Genomic DNA, 21,659 nt, shown 5'->3' on the forward strand with positions numbered 1-21,659 from the left:
GTGACATCAGGAGACTAGTGCTCGGGCCTTGTACACACCTCGCCTGGGACATCAGGAGACTAGTGCTCGGGCCTTGTACACACCTCCCCTGTGACATCAGGAGACTAGTGCTCGGGCCTCGTACACACCTCCCCTGTGACATCAGGAGACTAGTGCTCGGGCCTCGTACACACCTCGCCTGGGACATCAGGAGACTAGTGCTCGGGCCTCGTACACACCTCGCCTGGGACATCAGGAGACTAGTGCTCGGGCCTCGTACACACCTGGCCTGGGACATCAGGAGACTAGTGCTCGGGCCTCGTACACACCTGGCCTGTGACATCAGGAGACTAGTGCTCGGGCCTCGTACACACCTGGCCTGTGACATCAGGAGACTAGTGCTCGGGCCTCGTACACACCTCGCCTGTGACATCAGGAGACTAGTGCTCGAGCCTCGTACACACCTCGCCTGTGACATCAGGAGACTAGTGCTCGAGCCTCGTACACACCTCGCCTGTGACATCAGGAGACTAGTGCTCGGGCCTTGTACGCACCACGCCTGTGACATCAGGAGAGTCCTCGGGCCTGGTACACACCACGCCTGGGACATCAGGAGACTAGTGCTCGGGCCTCGTACACACCTCGCCTGTGACATCAGGAGACTAGTGCTCGAGCCTCGTACACACCTCGCCTGTGACATCAGGAGACTAGTGCTCGGGCCTCGTACACACCTGGCCTGGGACATCAGGAGACTAGTGCTCGGGCCTCGTACACACCTGGCCTGGGACATCAGGAGACTAGTGCTCGGGCCTCGTACACACCTCGCCTGGGACATCAGGAGACTAGTGCTCGGGCCTCGTACACACCTCGCCTGGGACATCAGGAGACTAGTGCTCGAGCCTCGTACACACCTCGCCTGTGACATCAGGAGACTAGTGCTCGGGCCTCGTACACACCTCGCCTGGGACATCAGGAGACTAGTGCTCGGGCCTCGTACACACCTCGCCTGGGACATCAGGAGACTAGTGCTCGGGCCTCGTACACACCTGGCCTGGGACATCAGGAGACTAGTGCTCGGGCCTCGTACACACCTCGCCTGTGACATCAGGAGACTAGTGCTCGGGCCTCGTACACACCTCCCCTGTGACATCAGGAGACTAGTGCTCGGGCCTCGTACACACCTGGCCTGGGACATCAGGAGACTAGTGCTCGGGCCTCGTACACACCTCGCCTGTGACATCAGGAGACTAGTGCTCGGGCCTCGTACACACCTCGCCTGTGACATCAGGAGACTAGTGCTCGGGCCTCGTACACACCTGGCCTGGGACATCAGGAGACTAGTGCTCGGGCCTCGTACACACCTGGCCTGGGACATCAGGAGACTAGTGCTCGGGCCTCGTACACACCTCGCCTGGGACATCAGGAGACTAGTGCTCGGGCCTCGTACACACCTGGCCTGGGACATCAGGAGACTAGTGCTCGGGCCTCGTACACACCTCGCCTGTGACATCAGGAGACTAGTGCTCGAGCCTCGTACACACCTCGCCTGGGACATCAGGAGACTAGTGCTCGGGCCTCGTACACACCTCGCCTGTGACATCAGGAGACTAGTGCTCGGGCCTCGTACACACCTGGCCTGGGACATCAGGAGACTAGTGCTCGGGCCTCGTACACACCTCGCCTGTGACATCAGGAGACTAGTGCTCGGGCCTCGTACGCACCTCGCCTGTGACATCAGGAGACTAGTGCTCGGGCCTTGTACACACCTGGCCTGTGACATCAGGAGACTAGTGCTCGGGCCTCGTACACACCTCGCCTGTGACATCAGGAGACTAGTGCTCGGGCCTCGTACACACCTGGCCTGTGACATCAGGAGACTAGTGCTCGGGCCTCGTACACACCTCGCCTGGGACATCAGGAGACTAGTGCTCGGGCCTCGTACACACCTCGCCTGGGACATCAGGAGACTAGTGCTCGGGACACAGAACGCAGTATATAGAGCGCAGGACACAGAACGCAGTATATAGAGTGCAGGACATAGAACGCAGTATATAGAGGGCAGGACACAGAACGCAGTATATAGAGGGCAGGACACAGAATGCAGTATATAGAGGGCAGGACATAGAACGCAGTATATAGAGGGCAGGACACAGAATGCAGTATATAGAGTGCAGGACACAGAATGCAGTATATAGAGTGCAGGACACAGAACCCAGTATATAGAGGGCATGACACAGAATGCAGTATATAGAGTGCAGGACACAGAATGCAGTATATAGAGTGCAGGACACAGAACGCAGTATACAGAGGGCAGGACATAGAACGCAGTATACAGAGTGCAGGACACAGAACGCAGTATATAGAGGGCAGGACACAGAATGCAGTATATAGAGGGCAGGACACAGAACGCAGTATATAGAGGGCAGGACACAGAGTGCAGTATATAGAGGGCAGGACATAGAACGCAGTATACAGAGGGCAGGACATAGAACGCAGTATACAGAGGGCAGGACATAGAACGCAGTATACAGAGTGCAGGACACAGAACGCAGTATACAGAGTGCAGGACACAGAACGCAGTATATAGAGGGCAGGACACAGAACGCAGTATATAGAGGGCAGGACACAGAGCGCAGTATATAGAGGGCAGGACACAGAGTGCAAGTATATAGAGCGCAGGACACAGAACTCAGTATACAGAGCGCAGTATATAGAGCGCAGGACATAGAACGCAGTATACAGAGCGCAGTATATAGAGCGCAGGACATAGAACGCAGTATACAGAGTGCAGGACACAGAGTGCAGTATATAGAGCGCAGGACACAGAACTCAGTATACAGAGCGCAGTATATAGAGCGCAGGACATAGAACGCAGTATACAGAGCGCAGTATATAGAGCGCAGGACATAGAACGCAGTATATAGAGGGCAGGACACAGAGCGCAGTATATAGAGCGCAGGACATAGAATACAACCCAGAGGCACAAGAGACAAACCAAGTAAAAGCCGGTGCCCTATGGGAGGCTACACATGGCGGCGGCGCCCTCTTTCCATCTAAGTAGCAGGAGTCTTATAAATATATTCGGTACCCCCCCCCCCATCAGTCTTATCTCTGACATCGGGCGAGCCGACAGGCCAAGGACACAATCTTTTAGTAGTTGGCACTAAGAACTGCAAATCCTTCAAGTAAAGTCTTGTCCTAAGAATCCCGGCGCCTGTGATGTCCGAGTACTCCGCTATGGATGCTTCCATTGTTAGGCTGTAAGCTCATAGTCCACCATTACCTGCAGCCGCCTGAATCCCCTGGGTGGCGCCATTCACAGGATTTCGGGGTTGTTCCCGATTATTACATGCAGTGCAATCTCAGGGGCTCCGCTGGGTCACAGACGCTTTTACTTCCTCAGAATCAGCACACAGATGGGCGGTTGTATATATTTTATTGCACATATCGTGACAGTGTGTTAGCGGAGCAGTGACAGCCTGGCAGTAAGAATAGACATCTGGGGGTATAAGGCCTCGCTGCTCCAATCCTTCCTATATACAGGTCATCACTATATGGCAGTGAGGTGCGAGGCTCTGGGGGCCCAATGGTGCGGGGCCACCTGTCACAGACTATCCAGACAAAGTGTCCCAATGTAGTGAGCACAACTTCTCCGCCTGCTCTGGACTCCGCTCCTCTCACCTCTGTGTGGCTCAGGGGATGACCATTGATCACCAAGTCTAGAAGACATAGAGGAAACGCCGATCCACAGACAACATGACAGCGCTGTATGGCGTGACCCCTTCTTAAAGGCACAGTGTAATATCATTGCATCACGGCATACACATATAGAAACATTCAGCAGCAGCAAAGTCAATAGCATCAGGATTCATCGGGTGTCCTCGTGAGCGCTACACATGGATTGTAAGCTCTGGGGGGGAGTCCATCCTCATTGTCCCCGGGCAGGTTGTAGACATATATATATATATATATATATATATATATATATATATATATATATATATATATATATATACACACAGCAGCCTCTATATGATCAGCTCTTACTATATACCCAGCTCATCCAGACACCCTGCTATATAGATGGTCCGACCCCACCAGTCCCTGAGATATCACAACATGCTCAGTATAAAGTGGGAGAAAACTAATGAACTCTCATTACATGGAAACCATCAGCAAGCTGCTGTAGACGGATGTGGCAACCGACAACATGTCCTCAGAACGGTGCCAACAGACACAGAACCAGCCGGTATGGCCACGGAAAGCCCCAGAACGAGCGATAACGCTGGGGGGACATCTGGAAATCTCCGAGAATCAGGGGGCCCCTTCAGTATGGCCCCGCTCATCCACATTAGGATCCATCAACAGCAACTTCTCAGCAGTTTCCATGAAAAAAACAGGTCAAGAAGAAAAAAAAAAAAATCTGTAAAATACATGAAAATAGCAGAAAAATTAATGAGGGCGTAACATGGCGAGACGAGCAGAGATGGCGCTACGTATGAGACGTCATCACTGGGAGAAGCTGCCTTGCTTTTTAACAAGACATGGTTGCTATGAGGAAGGCGGCCATACTAACGAGACAGTCTAACATAAGAGTCCTGAGGGCGGGGCTCTGCCCTGCAGGATGTGGCGGCGTCGCCCGGGCCTGGCACCCTGGGATGTCAGACGAAGGTGATGTGATACTCGGGATACGCCTGGATGTCATTGAATATGATAAACATGGACGGGTTGTTCGGGTTGTCGGTGACGCTGTCGTACAGCTCGGTCGTGTTTGAGGTGTTCTTGGGTGGAGGAGCGACCATCCTTGGCTGTCCCACACAGAAGACCCCAGTGAGGACCCGGGCCAGGTACAGGTGCTTGTGCCCACTGGTGTCAGGCGGGGAGTAACCCCTTGCAGAGTAACTGGCATCCACAGCAAAGTAGGTTCCATTGCCGTACATTGCAGCTGTGAGGAGAGAAAAGAAAGGGTTAGGAAGAGGCTGCGCAAAATACAAGGCTGCACCGGAGACGAGCCCAAGACCCCGCACGGAGAGGGAAACCGGACCCCAAAGTCAGAGACCACAGCAGCGAAGCAGCCAGTCAGACCTGAACATGGGGAGGGGTACGTGGGAGAAGGGCAGTGCCACCATACCCTTAGCAGGGCGCCCCATCAATCTTACACCATGTACCAGAGGGCACCACCGGCTATGTACAAAGCTGGAGAGCACCGGCCCTAAATCACTGCGGGGGCCATCTTGTATGAGCAGCTAATGTCAGTCAGAAGGAGCCACATACATGGAGCCTTCACCTGAGAACACGCAGAGCAGACGGACCGGGCCCTGGTCAGGGGAAACACAAGATCGCCAATCCCCTACAGAGTGTAATGCCACACTAGTGCCCCCTACACACAGTATAATGCTCCTCAGTGCCCCTACACACAGTATAACGCTCCTTAGTGCCCCCTACACACAGTATAATGCTCCTCAGTGCCCCTACACACAGTATAACGCTCCTTAGTGCCCCCTACACACAGTATAATGCTCCTTAGTGCCCCTACACACAGTATAATGCTCCTCAGTGCCCCCTACACACAGTATAATGCTCCTTAGTGCCCCCTACACACAGTATAATGCTCCTTAGTGCCCCCTACACACAGTATAACACTCCTTAGTGCCCCCTACACACAGTATAATGCTCCTTAGTGCCCCTACACACAGTATAACGCTCCTTAGTGCCCCTACACACAGTATAATGCTCCTCAGTGCCCCCTACACACAGTATAATGCTCCTTAGTGCCCCCTACACACAGTATAATGCTCCTTAGTGCCCCCTACACACAGTATAACGCTCCTTAGTGCCCCCTACACACAGTATAACGCTCCTTAGTGCCCCCTACACACAGTATAACGCTCCTTAGTGCCCCCTACACACAGTATAACGCTCCTTAGTGCCCCCTACACACAGTATAACGCTCCTTAGTGCCCCTACACACAGTATAACGCTCCTTAGTGCCCCCTACACACAGTATAATGCTCCTTAGTGCCCCTACACACAGTATAATGCTCCTCAGTGCCCCCTACACACAGTATAATGCTCCTTAGTGCCCCTACACACAGTATAACGCTCCTTAGTGCCCCCTACACACAGTATAATGCTCCTTAGTGCCCCCTACACACAGTATAATGATCCTTAGTGCCCCCTACACACAGTATAATGCTCCTTAGTGCCCCTACACACAGTATAACGCTCCTTAGTGCCCCCTACACACAGTATAACGCTCCTTAGTGCCCCCTACACACAGTATAATGCTCCTTAGTGCCCCTACACACAGTATAACGCTCCTTAGTGCCCCTACACACAGTATAACGCTCCTTAGTGCCCCTACACACAGTATAATGCTCCTTAGTGCCCCTACACACAGTATAATGCTCCTTAGTGCCCCTACACACAGTATAATGCTCCTTAGTGCCCCCTACACACAGTATAATGCTCCTTAGTGCCCCTACACACAGTATAATGCTCCTTAGTGCCCCCTACACACAGTATAATGCTCCTTAGTGCCCCTACACACAGTATAACGCTCCTTAGTGCCCCCTACACACAGTATAATGCTCCTTAGTGCCCCCTACACACAGTATAATGATCCTTAGTGCCCCCTACACACAGTATAATGCTCCTTAGTGCCCCTACACACAGTATAACGCTCCTTAGTGCCCCCTACACACAGTATAACGCTCCTTAGTGCCCCCTACACACAGTATAATGCTCCTTAGTGCCCCCTACACACAGTATAATGATCCTTAGTGCCCCTACACACAGTATAACGCTCCTTAGTGCCCCCTACACACAGTATAATGCTCCTTAGTGCCCCCTACACACAGTATAATGCTCCTTAGTGCCCCCTACACACAGTATAACGCTCCTTAGTGCCCCTACACACAGTATAATGCTCCTTAGTGCCCCCTACACACAGTATAACGCTCCTTAGTGCCCCTACACACAGTATAATGCTCCTTAGTGCCCCTACACACAGTATAATTCTCCTTAGTGCCCCTACACACAGTATAATGCTCCTTAGTGCCCCCTACACACAGTATAACGTTCCTTAGTGCCCCCTACACACAGTATAACGCTCCTTAGTGCCCCCTACACACAGTATAATGCTCCTTAGTGCCCCTACACACAGTATAATGCTCCTTAGTACCCCCTACACACCGTATAATGCTCCTTAGTGCCCCCTACACACAGTATAACGCTCCTTAGTGCCCCCTACACACAGTATAACGCTCCTTAGTGCCCCTACACACAGTATAATGCTCCTTAGTGCCCCCTACACACAGTATAACGCTCCTTAGTGCCCCCTACACACAGTATAACGTTCCTTAGTGCCCCCTACACACAGTATAACGCTCCTTAGTGCCCCCTACACACAGTATAATGCTCCTTAGTGCCCCTACACACAGTATAATGCTCCTTAGTGCCCCTACACACAGTATAATTCTCCTTAGTGCCCCCTACACAATGCCTCGTTCCCCTGTATTTATGGGGTGCACTAACAATGTGGAGATATTTAGGGTCCTGGGTTGTGCCTCGTTCCCCTGTATTTTATGGGGTGCACTAACAATGTGGAGATAGTTAGGGTCCCGGGTTGTGCCTCGTTCCCCTGTATTTATGGGGTGCACTAACAATGTGGAGATATTTAGGGTCCCGGGTTGTGCCTCGTTCCCCTGTATTTATGGGGTGCACTAACAATGTGGAGATATTTAGGGTCCAGGGTTGTGTCTCGTTCCCCTGTATTTATGGGGTGCACTAACAATGTGGAGATATTTAGGGAGATATTTAGGGTCCCGGGTTGTGCCTCGTTCCCCTGTATTTATGGGGTGCACTAACAATGTGGAGATATTTAGGGTCCCGGGTTGTGCCTCGTTCCCCTGTATTTATGGGGTGCACTAACAATGTGGAGATATTTAGGGTCCCGGGTTGTGCCTCGTTCCCCTGTATTTATGGGGTGCACTAACAATGTGGAGATATTTAGGGTCCCGGGTTGTGCCTCGTTCCCCTGTATTTATGGGGTGCACTAACAATGTGGAGATATTTAGGGTCCCATGTTGTGCCTCGTTCCCCTGTATTTATGGGGTGCACTAACAATGTGGAGATATTTAGGGTCCCGGGTTGTGCCTCGTTCCCCTGTATTTTTTTTGGGTGCACTAACAATGTGGAGATATTTAGGGTCCTGGGTTGTGCCCCTGTATTTTTGGGGTGCTGCTCCTCACCATGTCTTCCTGCGTAGCTCCGGTTGAATCCATTCTGATTGATATGTTGTATGGACTGGAGGTCGGTCCCGTGGAAGAGCTGCTTCTCGTTGCTCGTCGTTCCGTTCCTGGAGTCGATGCTTTGCTTCTTGATCTGGTAATTTAGCCACAAGTCCTTGTTCTGAACCCGCTGGATCTGTGAGGACAGGAAAATAAAGCAATGACCTGATATCTATAGCAGCAGCATATACTGCGGCGCGTCACAAATCAGAAGGGACAGGATTTATTTCTCCCCTGTATAGCGCCATCATAGTCCGTAGCGCTTTACGGATATTGCCGGTCAGTAAGGATCAGCCCCTGCGTTCCCGATCAGTATCAGACACTATACAATAGTTCCAGGCTCTATGACTGTATACGCCTGTCTATGTCTTTATACATGGTGTCCTATCAGGATTTCTGCGCTGGTATCCCCATTATATCTGCAGCATGTTGGCGGGTACAATAAGGGGCAGTGCCCTCTGGGACGTGCGTCGCTGCACCTCCCCCCAGCCCCATTACACTTATCTTTGCCTCCTTTAAGCTCCGGACCTGGGACATCCTCAGTGTCTGGTGCCTCCATCTATGTGACGTGTCGGCCATCTATGTGACGCGTGTCGGCCATCTATGTGACGCGTGTCGGCCATCTATGTGACGCGTGTCGGCCATCTATGTGACGCGTGTCGGCCATCTATGTGACGCGTGTCGGCCATCTGTGTGACGCGTGTCGGCCATCTGTGTGACGCGTGTCGGCCATCTGTGTGACGCGTGTCGGCCATCTATGTGACGCGTGTCGGCCATCTATGTGACGCGTCGGCCATCTATGTGATGTGTGTCGGCCATCTATGTGACGCGTCGGCCATCTATGTGATGCGTGTCGGCCATCTATGTGACGTGCGTCGGCCGGCCACTGTATTGTGCATGGGTGGGGGCGCACACAATGAAGACTTTCCGGCGAGGACATCCCAGGGAGAAATGGTGAGTATAATGGGGCTGGGGGCCGCTTCTTTCCACTGACACTCAGGGGTGCGAATATTGATTAGACCCCACAATGTCAGCAGAAAGCCTGCTGAGCGAGCAGTGAGGGGAGAACAAGCCGGCCATCTCTGGACAATGAAAGAGATCCCCAGACTTTTCTGTCACTTTAGGGGTGAAGGAGCGCGGTGGTCTGTAGGTCTGCAGCCCCCTCCTCACCTTCACTATTCTGCTCCCACAGGTCTGTGCAAACAGCTGCTGAACCTGAGAATATTCTGGAGATCCAGCCGTAACGTCAACCTCCATCACCGCACTGTTATTCATCGGCTGCCAGTGGTCGGGTAACGCGAGAGACATATTCTCTGTAATATAGAAGGTCTCATGAGTAGGTGTAATAACCCCGCTATATGGCAGCCTCTGGTTATATATATATATATATATATATATATATATATATATATATATATATATATATCATGCCCTAGAGGTTGTCAGCCTCTGACACCTGATGCTATGGGTGGAGGTCGCCTCTTTGATCAGTTACCGTGTTTCAGGACTCGCTCGATCTCCATTTGGCTTCCATGCTGGTCAGTGGCCGTGAGGTTTTTCAGGTTGACAGTGATCTTTTGGCTGTTGCTCTGGACGGTGACGTGAGGTTTTTTTGCATTGTTGGCCTCCTCCAGTACCAGGTTGGCCATAATGTCGAATGCCACCATCCTGGAGCCGCGCTGGTACCTCCACTCCACCAGGTTCCCCGTCAGCTCCGCCGCTCGCTCTTGGTTTTTTCTTTCCTTTACACAATTCACAATCTTCTGAATCTCGTGAAACACTTGGTGAACGTCCCTGGTGAGGCCGGATATGTGAATAGAAGGCTCCGGCGGGGTGTAAACTACAGACACCTGGAACTTTCTCTGGAGATTCAGTATTTTATCGTATTCGCTCTTCTCGAGCTCTGAGACGCCTTCATCTGTGAGCTTGGTCTTCATCTGCTCGAACTCGATCTGCTGCTGCAGCCACTGCTTGGTCTTGTGCAGCATCTCCTTATTGTCCGAGCACAGACAGAAGGTGACCGGCTCAATGTTATCCTGGAGCTGGAAGGCCGTCAGCTTCTGCACCGTAGGCTTCTTCTGCACCTTAGGCCTCAGGAAGGCCGGGACTGAGGGAAAGAAGCGGTCTGAAGATGAAGAAGAGAGAAGTCACCACCGGAGCCACAAGAAACCTCCAGTCTAAGCAATGCCCCCCCTCCTCATAGAACAGACCCTCCCCCTCCTCATAGAACAGACCGTGCTACAGACCCCCCCCCCCTCATAGAACAGACCGTGCTACAGACCCTCCCCCTCCTCATAGAACAGACCCCGCTACAGACCCCCCCCCCTCCTCATAGAACAGACCCCGCTACAGACCCCCCCCCTCCTCATAGAACAGACCCCGCTACAGACCCCCCCCCCCCCCTCATAGAACAGACCGTGCTACAGACCCCCCCCTCCTCATAGAACAGACCCCGCTACAGACCCCCCCCCCCTCCTCATAGAACAGACCCCGCTACAGACCCCCAACCCTCATAGAACAGACCGTGCTACAGACCCCCAACCCTCATAGAACAGACCGTGCTACAGACCCCCCCCCCCCTCATAGAACAGACCGTGCTACAGACCCCCCCCCCTCATAGAACAGACCGTGCTACAGACCCCCAACCCTCATAGAACAGACCGTGCTACAGACCCCCAACCCTCATAGAACAGACCGTGCTACAGACCCCCTCCCTCATAGAACAGACCCCGCTACAGACCCCCCCCCTCCTCATAGAACAGACCGTGCTACAGACCCCCCCTCATAGAACAGACCCCGCTACAGACCCCCCCCCTCCTCATAGAACAGACCGTGCTACAGACCCCCAACCCTCATAGAACAGACCGTGCTACAGACCCCCCCCCCTCATAGAACAGACCCCGCTACAGACCCCCCCCCATAGAACAGACCGTGCTACAGACCCCCCCCCCCTCATAGAACAGACCCTGCTACAGACCCCCCCCCCTCCTCATAGAACAGACCGTGCTACAGACCCCCCCCCATAGAACAGACCGTGCTACAGACCCCCCCCTCATAGAACAGACCCTGCTACAGACCCCCCCCTCCTCATAGAACAGACCGTGCTACAGACCCCCCTCCTCATAGAACAGACCCCGCTACAGACCCCCCCTCCTCATAGAACAGACAGTGCTACAGACCCCCCCTCCTCATAGAACAGACCGTGCTACAGACCCCCCCCCCCCTCATGGAACAGACCCTGCTACAGACCCCCAACCCTCATAGAACAGACCGTGCTACAGACCCCCCCCCCTCATGGAACAGACCGTGCTACAGACCCCCCCCCCTCCTCCTCATAGAACAGACCGTGCTACAGACCCCCCCCCCCCCTCATAGAACAGACCGTGCTACAGACCCCCCCCCCCCTCATAGAACAGACAGTGCTACAGACCCCCCCCCCCCCCTCATAGAACAGACCGTGCTACAGACCCCCCCCCCCCCCTCATAGAACAGACCGTGCTACAGACCCCCCCCCCTCCTCCTCATAGAACAGACAGTGCTACAGACCCCCCCCCCTCCTCCTCATAGAACAGACAGTGCTACAGACCCCCCCCCTCCTCATAGAACAGACCCTGCTACAGACCCCCCCCCCCTCCTCATAGAACAGACAGTGCTACAGACCCCCCCCCCCCTCCTCATAGAACAGACCGTGCTACAGACCCCCCCCCCCTCATAGAACAGACCCCGCTACAGACCCCCCCCCCCCTCCTCCTCATAGAACAGACAGTGCTACAGACCCCCCCCCCCTCCTCATAGAACAGACAGTGCTACAGACCCCCCCCCCCCCTCCTCCTCATAGAACAGACAGTGCTACAGACCCCCCCTCCTCATAGAACAGACCCTGCTACAGACCCCCCCCTCCTCATAGAACAGACCCCGCTACAGACCCCCCCCTCCTCATAGAACAGACCCTGCTACAGACCCCCCCTCCTCATAGAACAGACCCCGCTACAGACCCCCCCCCCCCCTCCTCCTCATAGAACAGACAGTGCTACAGACCCCCCCCCTCCTCATAGAACAGACAGTGCTACAGACCCCCCCCCTCCTCATAGAACAGACCGTGCTACAGACCCCCCTCCTCATAGAACAGACCCTGCTACAGACCCCCCCCCCCCATAGAACAGACCATGCTACAGACCCCCCCCCCCTCCTCATAGAACAGACAGTGCTACAGACCCCCCCCCCCCCTCCTCCTCATAGAACAGACAGTGCTACAGACCCCCCCCCCCCCCTCCTCCTCATAGAACAGACAGTGCTACAGACCCCCTACGCTCAGGACTCTACATAGGACCCATATAGATTCGGAAACACTTGGGGGAGGGACCACTTGTGACCCCCGGAGCAGCCTCAGATCTGATACTTGGGGTCTTTGTTCCTCCTATTTTCTCCTCATTGTGTCACTTTTGATATTTTCTATTATAGCGTCCTTGTGTGCTCTAGAGCGGCCATGGCTTTGTATCGGGTGGTGGCTGGAGAGCAGAGCGTCCTTGTGGCCGGGGGTATCTGGGGTGTGGACTGTGTATGGGGTGCACTTGTTGCTTCATCTACAGCAGGGGTAGGGAACCTTCGGCTCTCCAGCTGCTGTGAAACTACAACTCCCAGCATGCTCCATTCACTTCCATGGGAGTTCAAAGAACAGCAGAGCCAGTATGCATGCTGGGAGTTGTAGTATTGCAACAGCTGGAGAGCCGTACGTTCCCTACCCCTGATCTACAGCCTGAGGAGGAGGCGACAAGATGGAGTGGAAATGGCTTCACTCTTACAGTTGTCCGTACATGACAATCCCCTCACTCTCTCCATGCAGACCCCAGGATTAGCAAGTTACCCCGAGCTGCACCCAGCGCCCACACACAGCCCTTCTGGAATATTCTAGAGAGACAATGGATGGATGTAGAGGGCTGTATGTAGGTGGACCGAGGGCTCCCCATTTCAGTGTCTCCTCTAACCCCTCATGCGTCTCCTCTTTGCAGCATCTTACTTTACTGCCTCCTTTCGGTATGGTCGTGTGCAGACCAGTGAAGATCTGATGATGATGATGATGATGGCCTGTGTGGTCACCTTGTCTCCCTCCTTCATAGGTCTCACCTGTTAATTTATTAAAAAAAGATTTGGGCCCCGACAGCGCCGTCCCCTCCTTCTTCTTCATGCTCATATAGAAGTCGTTGAGCATATGCTGCTGGAATAAAACCACCTTCACCGTCTGAATGGACTTCACTGACCCCGAGCTGATAAAATCCGTCACGCTGTCTAGAATAGCGTCCGCCACCACTGCAGCCGCTAATCGACCGGCCCCTGGAGCAACAAAAACAGTCATGGAGGTCAGCAGGTGAAGTGGCCTAGGGGCTACCTCTAGAGTCACGTGACTATTGGCTACATTGTCTGGAGATTGGCTCAGGGGTAGACGGTGCACACAAGAGTCCTTGTACTGCAATGTGTCAGAATCCAGAAGAAAGAACCCGCGTGCCTACAAGTCATAGGTCATAAGGACATCAGACCAAACTGAACCTGACAACCATTTTGATCAATCTGAACCTGAAATGAATTTCCGCCAATTTGCTCCTCTCTTGTCCTAAGAAGCTTGTTATAGGAGACTGACCCACTCCCCTTTATTCTGTAGGAATGGACACCTAGAGCGTATCTGACCCAACCATGACCTAGAGCGTATCTGACCCAACCATGACCTAGAGCGTATCTGACCCAACCATGACCTAGAGCGTATCTGACCCAACCATGACCTAGAGCGTATCGGACCCAACCATGACCTAGAGCGTATCGGACCCAACCATGACCTAGAGCGTATCGGACCCAACCATGACCTAGAGCGTATCGGACCCAACCATGACCTAGAGCGTATCTGACCCAACCATGACCTAGAGCATATCGGACCCAACCATGACCTAGAGCGTATCGGACCCAACCATGACCTAGAGCGTATCTGACCCAACCATGACCTAGAGCGTATCTGACCCAACCATGACCTAGAGCGTATCAGACCCAACCATGACCTAGAGCGTATCTGACCCAACCATGACCTAGAGCTTATCTGACCCAACCATGACCTAGAGCGTATCTGACCCAACCATGACCTAGAGCGTATCTGACCCAACCATGACCTAGAGCGTATCGGACCCAACCATGACCTAGAGCGTATCGGACCCAACCATGACCTAGAGCGTATCTGACCCAACCATGACCTAGAGCGTATCTGACCCAACCATGACCTAGAGCGTATCTGACCCAACCATGACCTAGAGCCTATCTGACCCAACCATGACCTAGAGCGTATCTGACCCAACCATGACCTAGGTAACATGTCAGCCCCCCCCGTACGGAGATCTTCCCCCAATCTCATACCTGTTCCCAGAGCTGGGAAGGCCACACTGGCCACCTGCTGCTTCTCACTTTCCTGCAGACAGTCCAGGACAATCTTCTTGATGTCTCCGGGTTGCGACGGTCCGGTCACGTGGATAATCCAGCTGCTTCCAACAAGGTTCCCAGCGTCAGTGATGACATAACCCCTGTGGGTCTGAGAACCTGAAGAAAAGAGACAAGAGATGAAGCAGCCCTGTAATCCTCCATCCACCCCCTGGAGATGCCTCTCCTGCAGACAGTCCCAGGTTACTATAGTGGGGGCCAATACGGTTTGTGAGGTGCACAGGTAACAGAAAGCTGGGAATATTATATATAGATTATAGCCATTTCTTCCATCATCAAAGGGTTCCCTTGGTCTGTATCAGCAGCACCTAGGAAAGCTGGGTAACTGCGGAGCCCATTTCACCCCTCGTCCCTTGTTCAGCTATGGCAGCAAAATATGATACAGACAGAAGCAATGGAGACAAGTGCAGGTCTAGGGGCCATCTCCGTATGAGGTCTATGGGGCCATCTCCGTATGAGGTCTAGGGCCCATCTCCGTATGAGGTCTATGGGGCCATCTCCGTATGAGGTCTATGGGGCCATCTCCGTATGAGGTCTATGGGGCCATCTCCGTATGAGGTCTATGGGGCCATCTCCGTATGAGGTCTATGGGGCCATCTCCGTATGAGGTCTATGGGGCCATCTCCGTATGAGGTCTATGGGGCCATCTCCGTATGAGGTCTATGGGGCCATCTCCGTATGAGGTCTATGGGGCCATCTCCGTATGAGGTCTATGGGGCCCTCTCCGTATGAGGTCTATGGGGCCATCTCCGTATGAGGTCTATGGGGCCATCTCCGTATGAGGTCTATGGGGCCATCTCCGTATGAGGTCTAGAGGCCATCTCCATATGAGGTCTATGGGGCCATCTCCGTATGAGGTCTATGGGGCCATCTCCATATGAGGTCTATGGGGCCATCTCCGTATGAGGTCTATGGGGCCATCTCCGTATGAGGTCTATGGGGCCATCTCCGTATGAGGTCTATGGGGCCATCTCCATATGAGGTCTAGTGGCCATCTCCACATGAGGTCTAGAGGCCATCTCCACATGAGGTCTAGAGGCCATCTCCACATGAGGTCTAGAGGCCATCTCCACATGAGGTCTAGAGGCCATCTCCACATGAGGTCTAGTGGCCATCTCCATATGAGGTCTAGGGGCCATCTCCATATGAGGTCTAGGGGCCATCTCCATATGAGGTCTAGGGGCCATCTCCATATGAGGTCTAGTGGCCATCTCCATATGAGGTCTAGAGGCCATCTCCATATGAGGTGTAGAGGCCATCTCCACATGAGGTCTAGTGGCCATCTCCATATGAGGTCTATGGGGCCATCTCCATATGAGGTCTATGGGGCCCATCTCCATATGAGGTCTAGAGGCCATCTCCATATGAGGTCTAGTGGCCATCTCCATATGAGGTCTAGAGGCCATCTCCATATGAGGTCTATGGGGCCCATCTCCATATGAGGTCTAGAGGCCATCTCCATATGAGGTCTAGTGGCCATCTCCATATGAGGTCTAGGGTTTTCCATATGTCACAAACAGGACAGAGATTAATTCTTGACTTAGAACTTACCTAATGCTCGGGCACGTGACTGAGTGCTCAGGCCGGCGGCGTCTAGAATGGCTTTTGACACACCTGAAAATAATATTACACAATTATATATAGCAACAATTTAGGACGTACCTACGTGGGTCTACCATATGTAATGTCTGTAACACCACTGCTCAACTACCACTAGGACACTCAGAGCGGCATATATACAGTGTGGAGCTTATAGGAGCAGAGGACATCATATATACAGTGTGGAGCTTATAGGAGCAGAGGGCATCATATATACAGTGTGGAGCTTATAGGAGCAGAGGACATCATATATACAGTGTGGAGCTTATAGGAGCAGAGGACATCATATATACAGTGTGGAGCTTATAGGAGCAGAGGACATCATATATACAGTGTGGAGCTTATAGGAGCTGAGGGCATCATATATACAGTGTGGAGCTTATAGGAGCAGAAGACATCATATATACAGTGTGGAGCTTATAGGAGCAGAGGACATCATATATACAGTGTGGAGCTTATAGGAGCAGAGGACATCATATATACAGTGTGGAGCTTATAGGAGAAGAGGACATCATATATACAGTGTGGAGCTTATAGGAGCAGAGGGCATCATATATACAGTGTGGAGCTTATAGGAGCAGAGGGCATCATATATACAGTGTGGAGCTTATAGGAGCAGAGGACATCATATATACAGTGTGGAGCTTATAGGAGCAGAGGACATCATATATACAGTGTGGAGCTTATAGGAGCAGAGGACATCATATATACAGTGTGGAGCTTATAGGAGCAGAGGACATCATATATACAGTGTGGAGCTTATAGGAGAAGAGGACATCATATATACAGTGTGGAGCTTATAGGAGCAGAGGACATCATATATACAGTGTGGAGCTTATAGGAGCAGAGGACATCATATATACAGTGTGGAGCTTATAGGAGCAGAGGACATCATATATACAGTGTGGAGCTTATAGGAGAAGAGGACATCATATATACAGTGTGGAGCTTATAGGAGCAGAGGACATCATATATACAGTGTGGAGCTTATAGGAGCTGAGGACATCATATATACAGTGTGGAGCTTATAGGAGCAGAGGACATCATATATACAGTGTGGAGCTTATAGGAGCAGAGGGCATCATATATACAGTGTGGAGCTTATAGGAGCAGAGGACATCATATATACAGTGTGGAGCTTATAGGAGCAGAGGACATCATATATACAGTGTGGAGCTTATAGGAGCAGAGGACATCATATATACAGTGTGGAGCTTATAGGAGCAGAGGACATCATATATACAGTGTGGAGCTTATAGGAGCAGAGGGCATCATATATACAGTGTGGAGCTTATAGGAGCAGAGGGCATCATATATACAGTGTGGAGCTTATAGGAGAAGAGGGCATCATATATACAGTGTGGAGCTTATAGGAGCAGAGGACATCATATATACAGTGTGGAGCTTATAGGAGCAGAGGGCATCATATATACAGTGTGGAGCTTATAGGAGCAGAGGACATCATATATACAGTGTGGAGCTTATAGGAGCAGAGGACATCATATATACAGTGTGGAGCTTATAGGAGCAGAGGACATCATATATACAGTGTGGAGCTTATAGGAGCAGAGGGCATCATATATACAGTGTGGAGCTTATAGGAGCAGAGGGCATCATATATACAGTGTGGAGCTTATAGGAGCAGAGGACATCATATATACAGTGTGGAGCTTATAGGAGCAGAGGACATCATATATACAGTGTGGAGCTTATAGGAGAAGAGGGCATCATATATACAGTGTGGAGCTTATAGGAGCAGAGGACATCATATATACAGTGTGGAGCTTATAGGAGCAGAGGACATCATATATACAGTGTGGAGCTTATAGGAGCAGAGGACATCATATATACAGTGTGGAGCTTATAGGAGAAGAGGGCATCATATATACAGTGTGGAGCTTATAGGAGCAGAGGACATCATATATACAGTGTGGAGCTTATAGGAGAAGAGGGCATCATATATACAGTGTGGAGCTTATAGGAGCAGAGGACATCATATATACAGTGTGGAGCTTATAGGAGCAGAGGACATCATATATACAGTGTGGAGCTTATAGGAGCAGAGGGCATCATATATACAGTGTGGAGCTTATAGGAGCAGAGGACATCATATATACAGTGTGGAGCTTATAGGAGCAGAGGGCTTTGTGTGTTCCTTATGGAGTATACAACAGTAAAGAGCTGTGATATGTTCACTACTGAGCAACAAAGGGCAATATGTGCTGAGAAAGGAGCTTAAAGCCGGAATACTGGAGACCAAGCAGACAAGAATGGCTCCCAATAACCGGAGTGTCCGAGATATCATCTGCTGATGGCTGTGACTCTCCCTGGCACTGACCGTCCCGGCAGGGCCTTGATGGGGCCATAGAAGTGCCGTAGATGTGCTGTAGATGTGCTGTAGATGTGTCCTACATTTGTCTTGGAAGTATTTTGAAGACTCACCTGAGTAAAGAGTAAAATTGTTATTGGAGGAGTTGACGATGACATCGCCACTTCCTGGGTTATATCTCCTGTCTTAACTTCAAAGGTCAGGGGTCGATCCTCATTTCATGAACTCCTAAAGACGGATTTGTGACTGTCCCACAGAAAACTGCAAAATAGAAAGAGGTCAAGGAGGAGGCGCCCACCCAATGTAACGGGAGGAAGCGCCCACCCAATGTAACGGGAGGAGGCGCCCACCCAATGTAACGGGAGGAAGCGCCCACCCAATGTAACGGGAGGAGGCGCCCACACCAATGTAACGGGAGGAAGCGCCCACCCATTGTAACGGGAGGAGGCGCCCACCCAATGTAACGGAAGAAGGCTCCCACCCAATGTAACGGAAGGAGGCTCCCACCCAATGTAACGGGAGGAGGCGCCCACCCAATGTAACAGGAGGAGGCGCCCACCCAATGTAACGGGAGGAGGAGCCCACCCAATGTAACGGGAGGAGGCGCCCACCCAATGTAACGGGAGGAGGCGCCCACCCAATGTAACGGGAGGAAGTGCCCACCCAATGTAACGGGAGGAAGTGCCCACCCAATGTAACAGGAGGAGGCGCCCACCCAATGTAACGGGAGGAGGCGCCCACCCAATGTAACGGGAGGAGGCACCCAGCAGAACCGACCACAGACCAACAAGGGATTCTGCTCACCCGAGCTTTGCAGTGTGTAAGAGGCTGGGGCAGGATCTGTCACCTCCATGTGATAACTTCAATAAGTAGCAATAAAATAATATCAGCAGCGGCATATAAAGGAAAAGGCTAAATATTAATTCTGTGTATTTTCTGAGGTTTGTGTGTTCTGGGTATTTTGATTTTGTCGATTTCTTGTCTTTGTTGTGGGGCTGCTGATCATTCATTTGTTCTAATCTGTTCTTGTGATCTGATTGTGGTGAGATTGTATGGTTTTATATCATGTTTGTTCAGTCTTGGTTATGCCATGTGTAAGGGACGTTTTCTGTCTCCAAACATGTACAGTGTTGGCTAAAAGTATTGGCCCCCCTGCAATTCTCTCAGATAATCCTCGTGTTCTTCCAGATAATGATTGCAGTCACAAATTCTTTGGTATTTTCTTCATTTAATTTGTCTTCAATGGAAAACCACAAAAAGAATTGTCAAAAAGCCAAATTGGATATAATTCCACAGCAAACATAAAAAAGGGGGTGGACAAAAGTATTGGCACGGTTTGAAAAATCATGTGATGCTTCTCTAATTTGTGTAATTAACAGCACCTGTTACTTACCTGAGTCACCTAACAGGTGGTGGCAATAACTAAATCACACTTGCAGCCAGGTGAAATGGATTAAAGTTGACTCCACCTCTGTCCTGTGTCCTTGTGTGACCACATTGAGCATGGAGAAAAGAAAGAAGACCAAAGAACTGACTGAGGACTTGAGAAGCAAAATTGTGAGAAAGCCTGAGCAATCTCAAGGCTACAAGTCCATCTCCAAAGCCCTGAATGTTCCTGTGTCTACCGTGCGCAGTGTCATGAAGAAGTGTAAAGCCCATGGCCCTGTGGCTAACCTCCCTAGATGTGGACGCAAAAGAAACATTGACCAGAGATTTCACCGCAAGATTGTGCGGATGGCGGATAAAGAACCTCGACTAACATCCAAACAAGTCCAAGCTGCCCTGCAGTGCGAGGGTACAACAGTGTCACCCCGTACTATCCAGCGTCAGCGTCTGAATGAGAAGGGACTGTATGGTAGGAGACCCAGGAAGACCCCACTTCTTACCCACAGACAGAAGCCAGGCTGGAGTTTGCCAAAACTTACCTGAGAAAGCCAAAACCGTTCTGGAAGAATGTTCTCTGGTCAGAGGAGACAAAAGTAGGAGAAGGCCTCAACATAGAGATTACAGGAAAAAAGAGAAGAAGACGCCCCCTACAGTCAGACATGGCGGAGGGCCCTGATGGTTTGGGGTTGCTTTGCTGCCTCTGGCACTGGACTGCTTGACCGTGTGCATGGCATTATGAAGTCTGAAGACGACCAACACATTGTGCAGCATCATGTAGGGCCCAGTGTGAGAAAGCGGGGTCTCCCTCAGAGGTCAGGGCTCTTCCAGCAGGACAAGGACCCAAAACACACTTCAGGTCAGCACTAGAAAATGGTGGTGAGAGAAAGCCCTGGAGACTTGTAAAGTGGCAGCAATGAGTCCAGCCCTGAATCCCATAGAACACCTGTGGGGGAGGGGGAGAGATCTCTTGGTGGCAGTTTGGAGAAGGCCCCCTTCACATCTCAGGGGGGACCGCGAGCAGTTTGCCAAAGAAGAAGGGTCTAAGATTCCAGCAGAGCCTTGTAAGAAACTCATTGCTGGTTAGCGGAAGCGGTTGTGCGCAGTTATTGTGTCTAAAGGTTGTGCGACCAAGTATTAGGCTGAGGGCGCCAATACTTCTGTCCGCACCAGTTCTGGAGTTTTCTGTAAAATGATCAATGATGAGACTTTTTTTTTCATTCTCTTTTGTGTTTTTTCATTGCAAGCAAAATAACTGAAGATATTACCAAAGAGTTTGTGCTTGTAATCATTATCTGGGGACACCGAGGATTATCTGACAGGACTGCAGGGGGCGATACTTATACTGTATATACCCTGTGTCACTTATATACTATATAAGAGTCTGTGCTGTGTAATCATTATCTAGGGGACAGCGAGGATTATCTGACAGGACTGCAGGGGGCGATACTTATACTGTATATACCCTGCTGTGTCACTTATATACTATATAAGAGTCTGTGCTGTGTAATCATTATCTGGGGGACAGCGAGGATTATCTGACAGGACTGCAGGGGGCGATACTTATACTGTATATACCCTGTGTCACTTATATACTATATAAG

The 21,659-nt window shown here is 51.5% G+C and overlaps 1 protein-coding gene across 1 annotated transcript in view; it reads right to left on the reverse strand.

Moving 5' to 3' along the window:
- Positions 1 to 3,441: 3,441 nt before the first annotated feature.
- LOC142216709 (protein mono-ADP-ribosyltransferase PARP14-like) overlaps positions 3,442 to 21,659 on the reverse strand; it is a 67,173-nt gene continuing 48,955 nt past the window's right edge. The window contains 10 exon segments of the mRNA XM_075284742.1: positions 3,442 to 4,924; positions 8,232 to 8,406; positions 9,441 to 9,583; positions 9,766 to 10,395; positions 13,395 to 13,601; positions 14,664 to 14,843; positions 16,296 to 16,358; positions 18,786 to 18,836; positions 18,839 to 18,880; positions 18,883 to 18,933. Of these exon segments, the coding sequence (XP_075140843.1) occupies positions 4,641 to 4,924; positions 8,232 to 8,406; positions 9,441 to 9,583; positions 9,766 to 10,395; positions 13,395 to 13,601; positions 14,664 to 14,843; positions 16,296 to 16,358; positions 18,786 to 18,836; positions 18,839 to 18,880; positions 18,883 to 18,933 (1,826 nt within the window). The 3' untranslated portion in view covers positions 3,442 to 4,640.

The sequence above is a fragment of the Leptodactylus fuscus genome, chromosome 8 (genome assembly GCF_031893055.1).
Source record: "Leptodactylus fuscus isolate aLepFus1 chromosome 8, aLepFus1.hap2, whole genome shotgun sequence".
NCBI lineage: Eukaryota > Metazoa > Chordata > Amphibia > Anura > Leptodactylidae > Leptodactylus > Leptodactylus fuscus.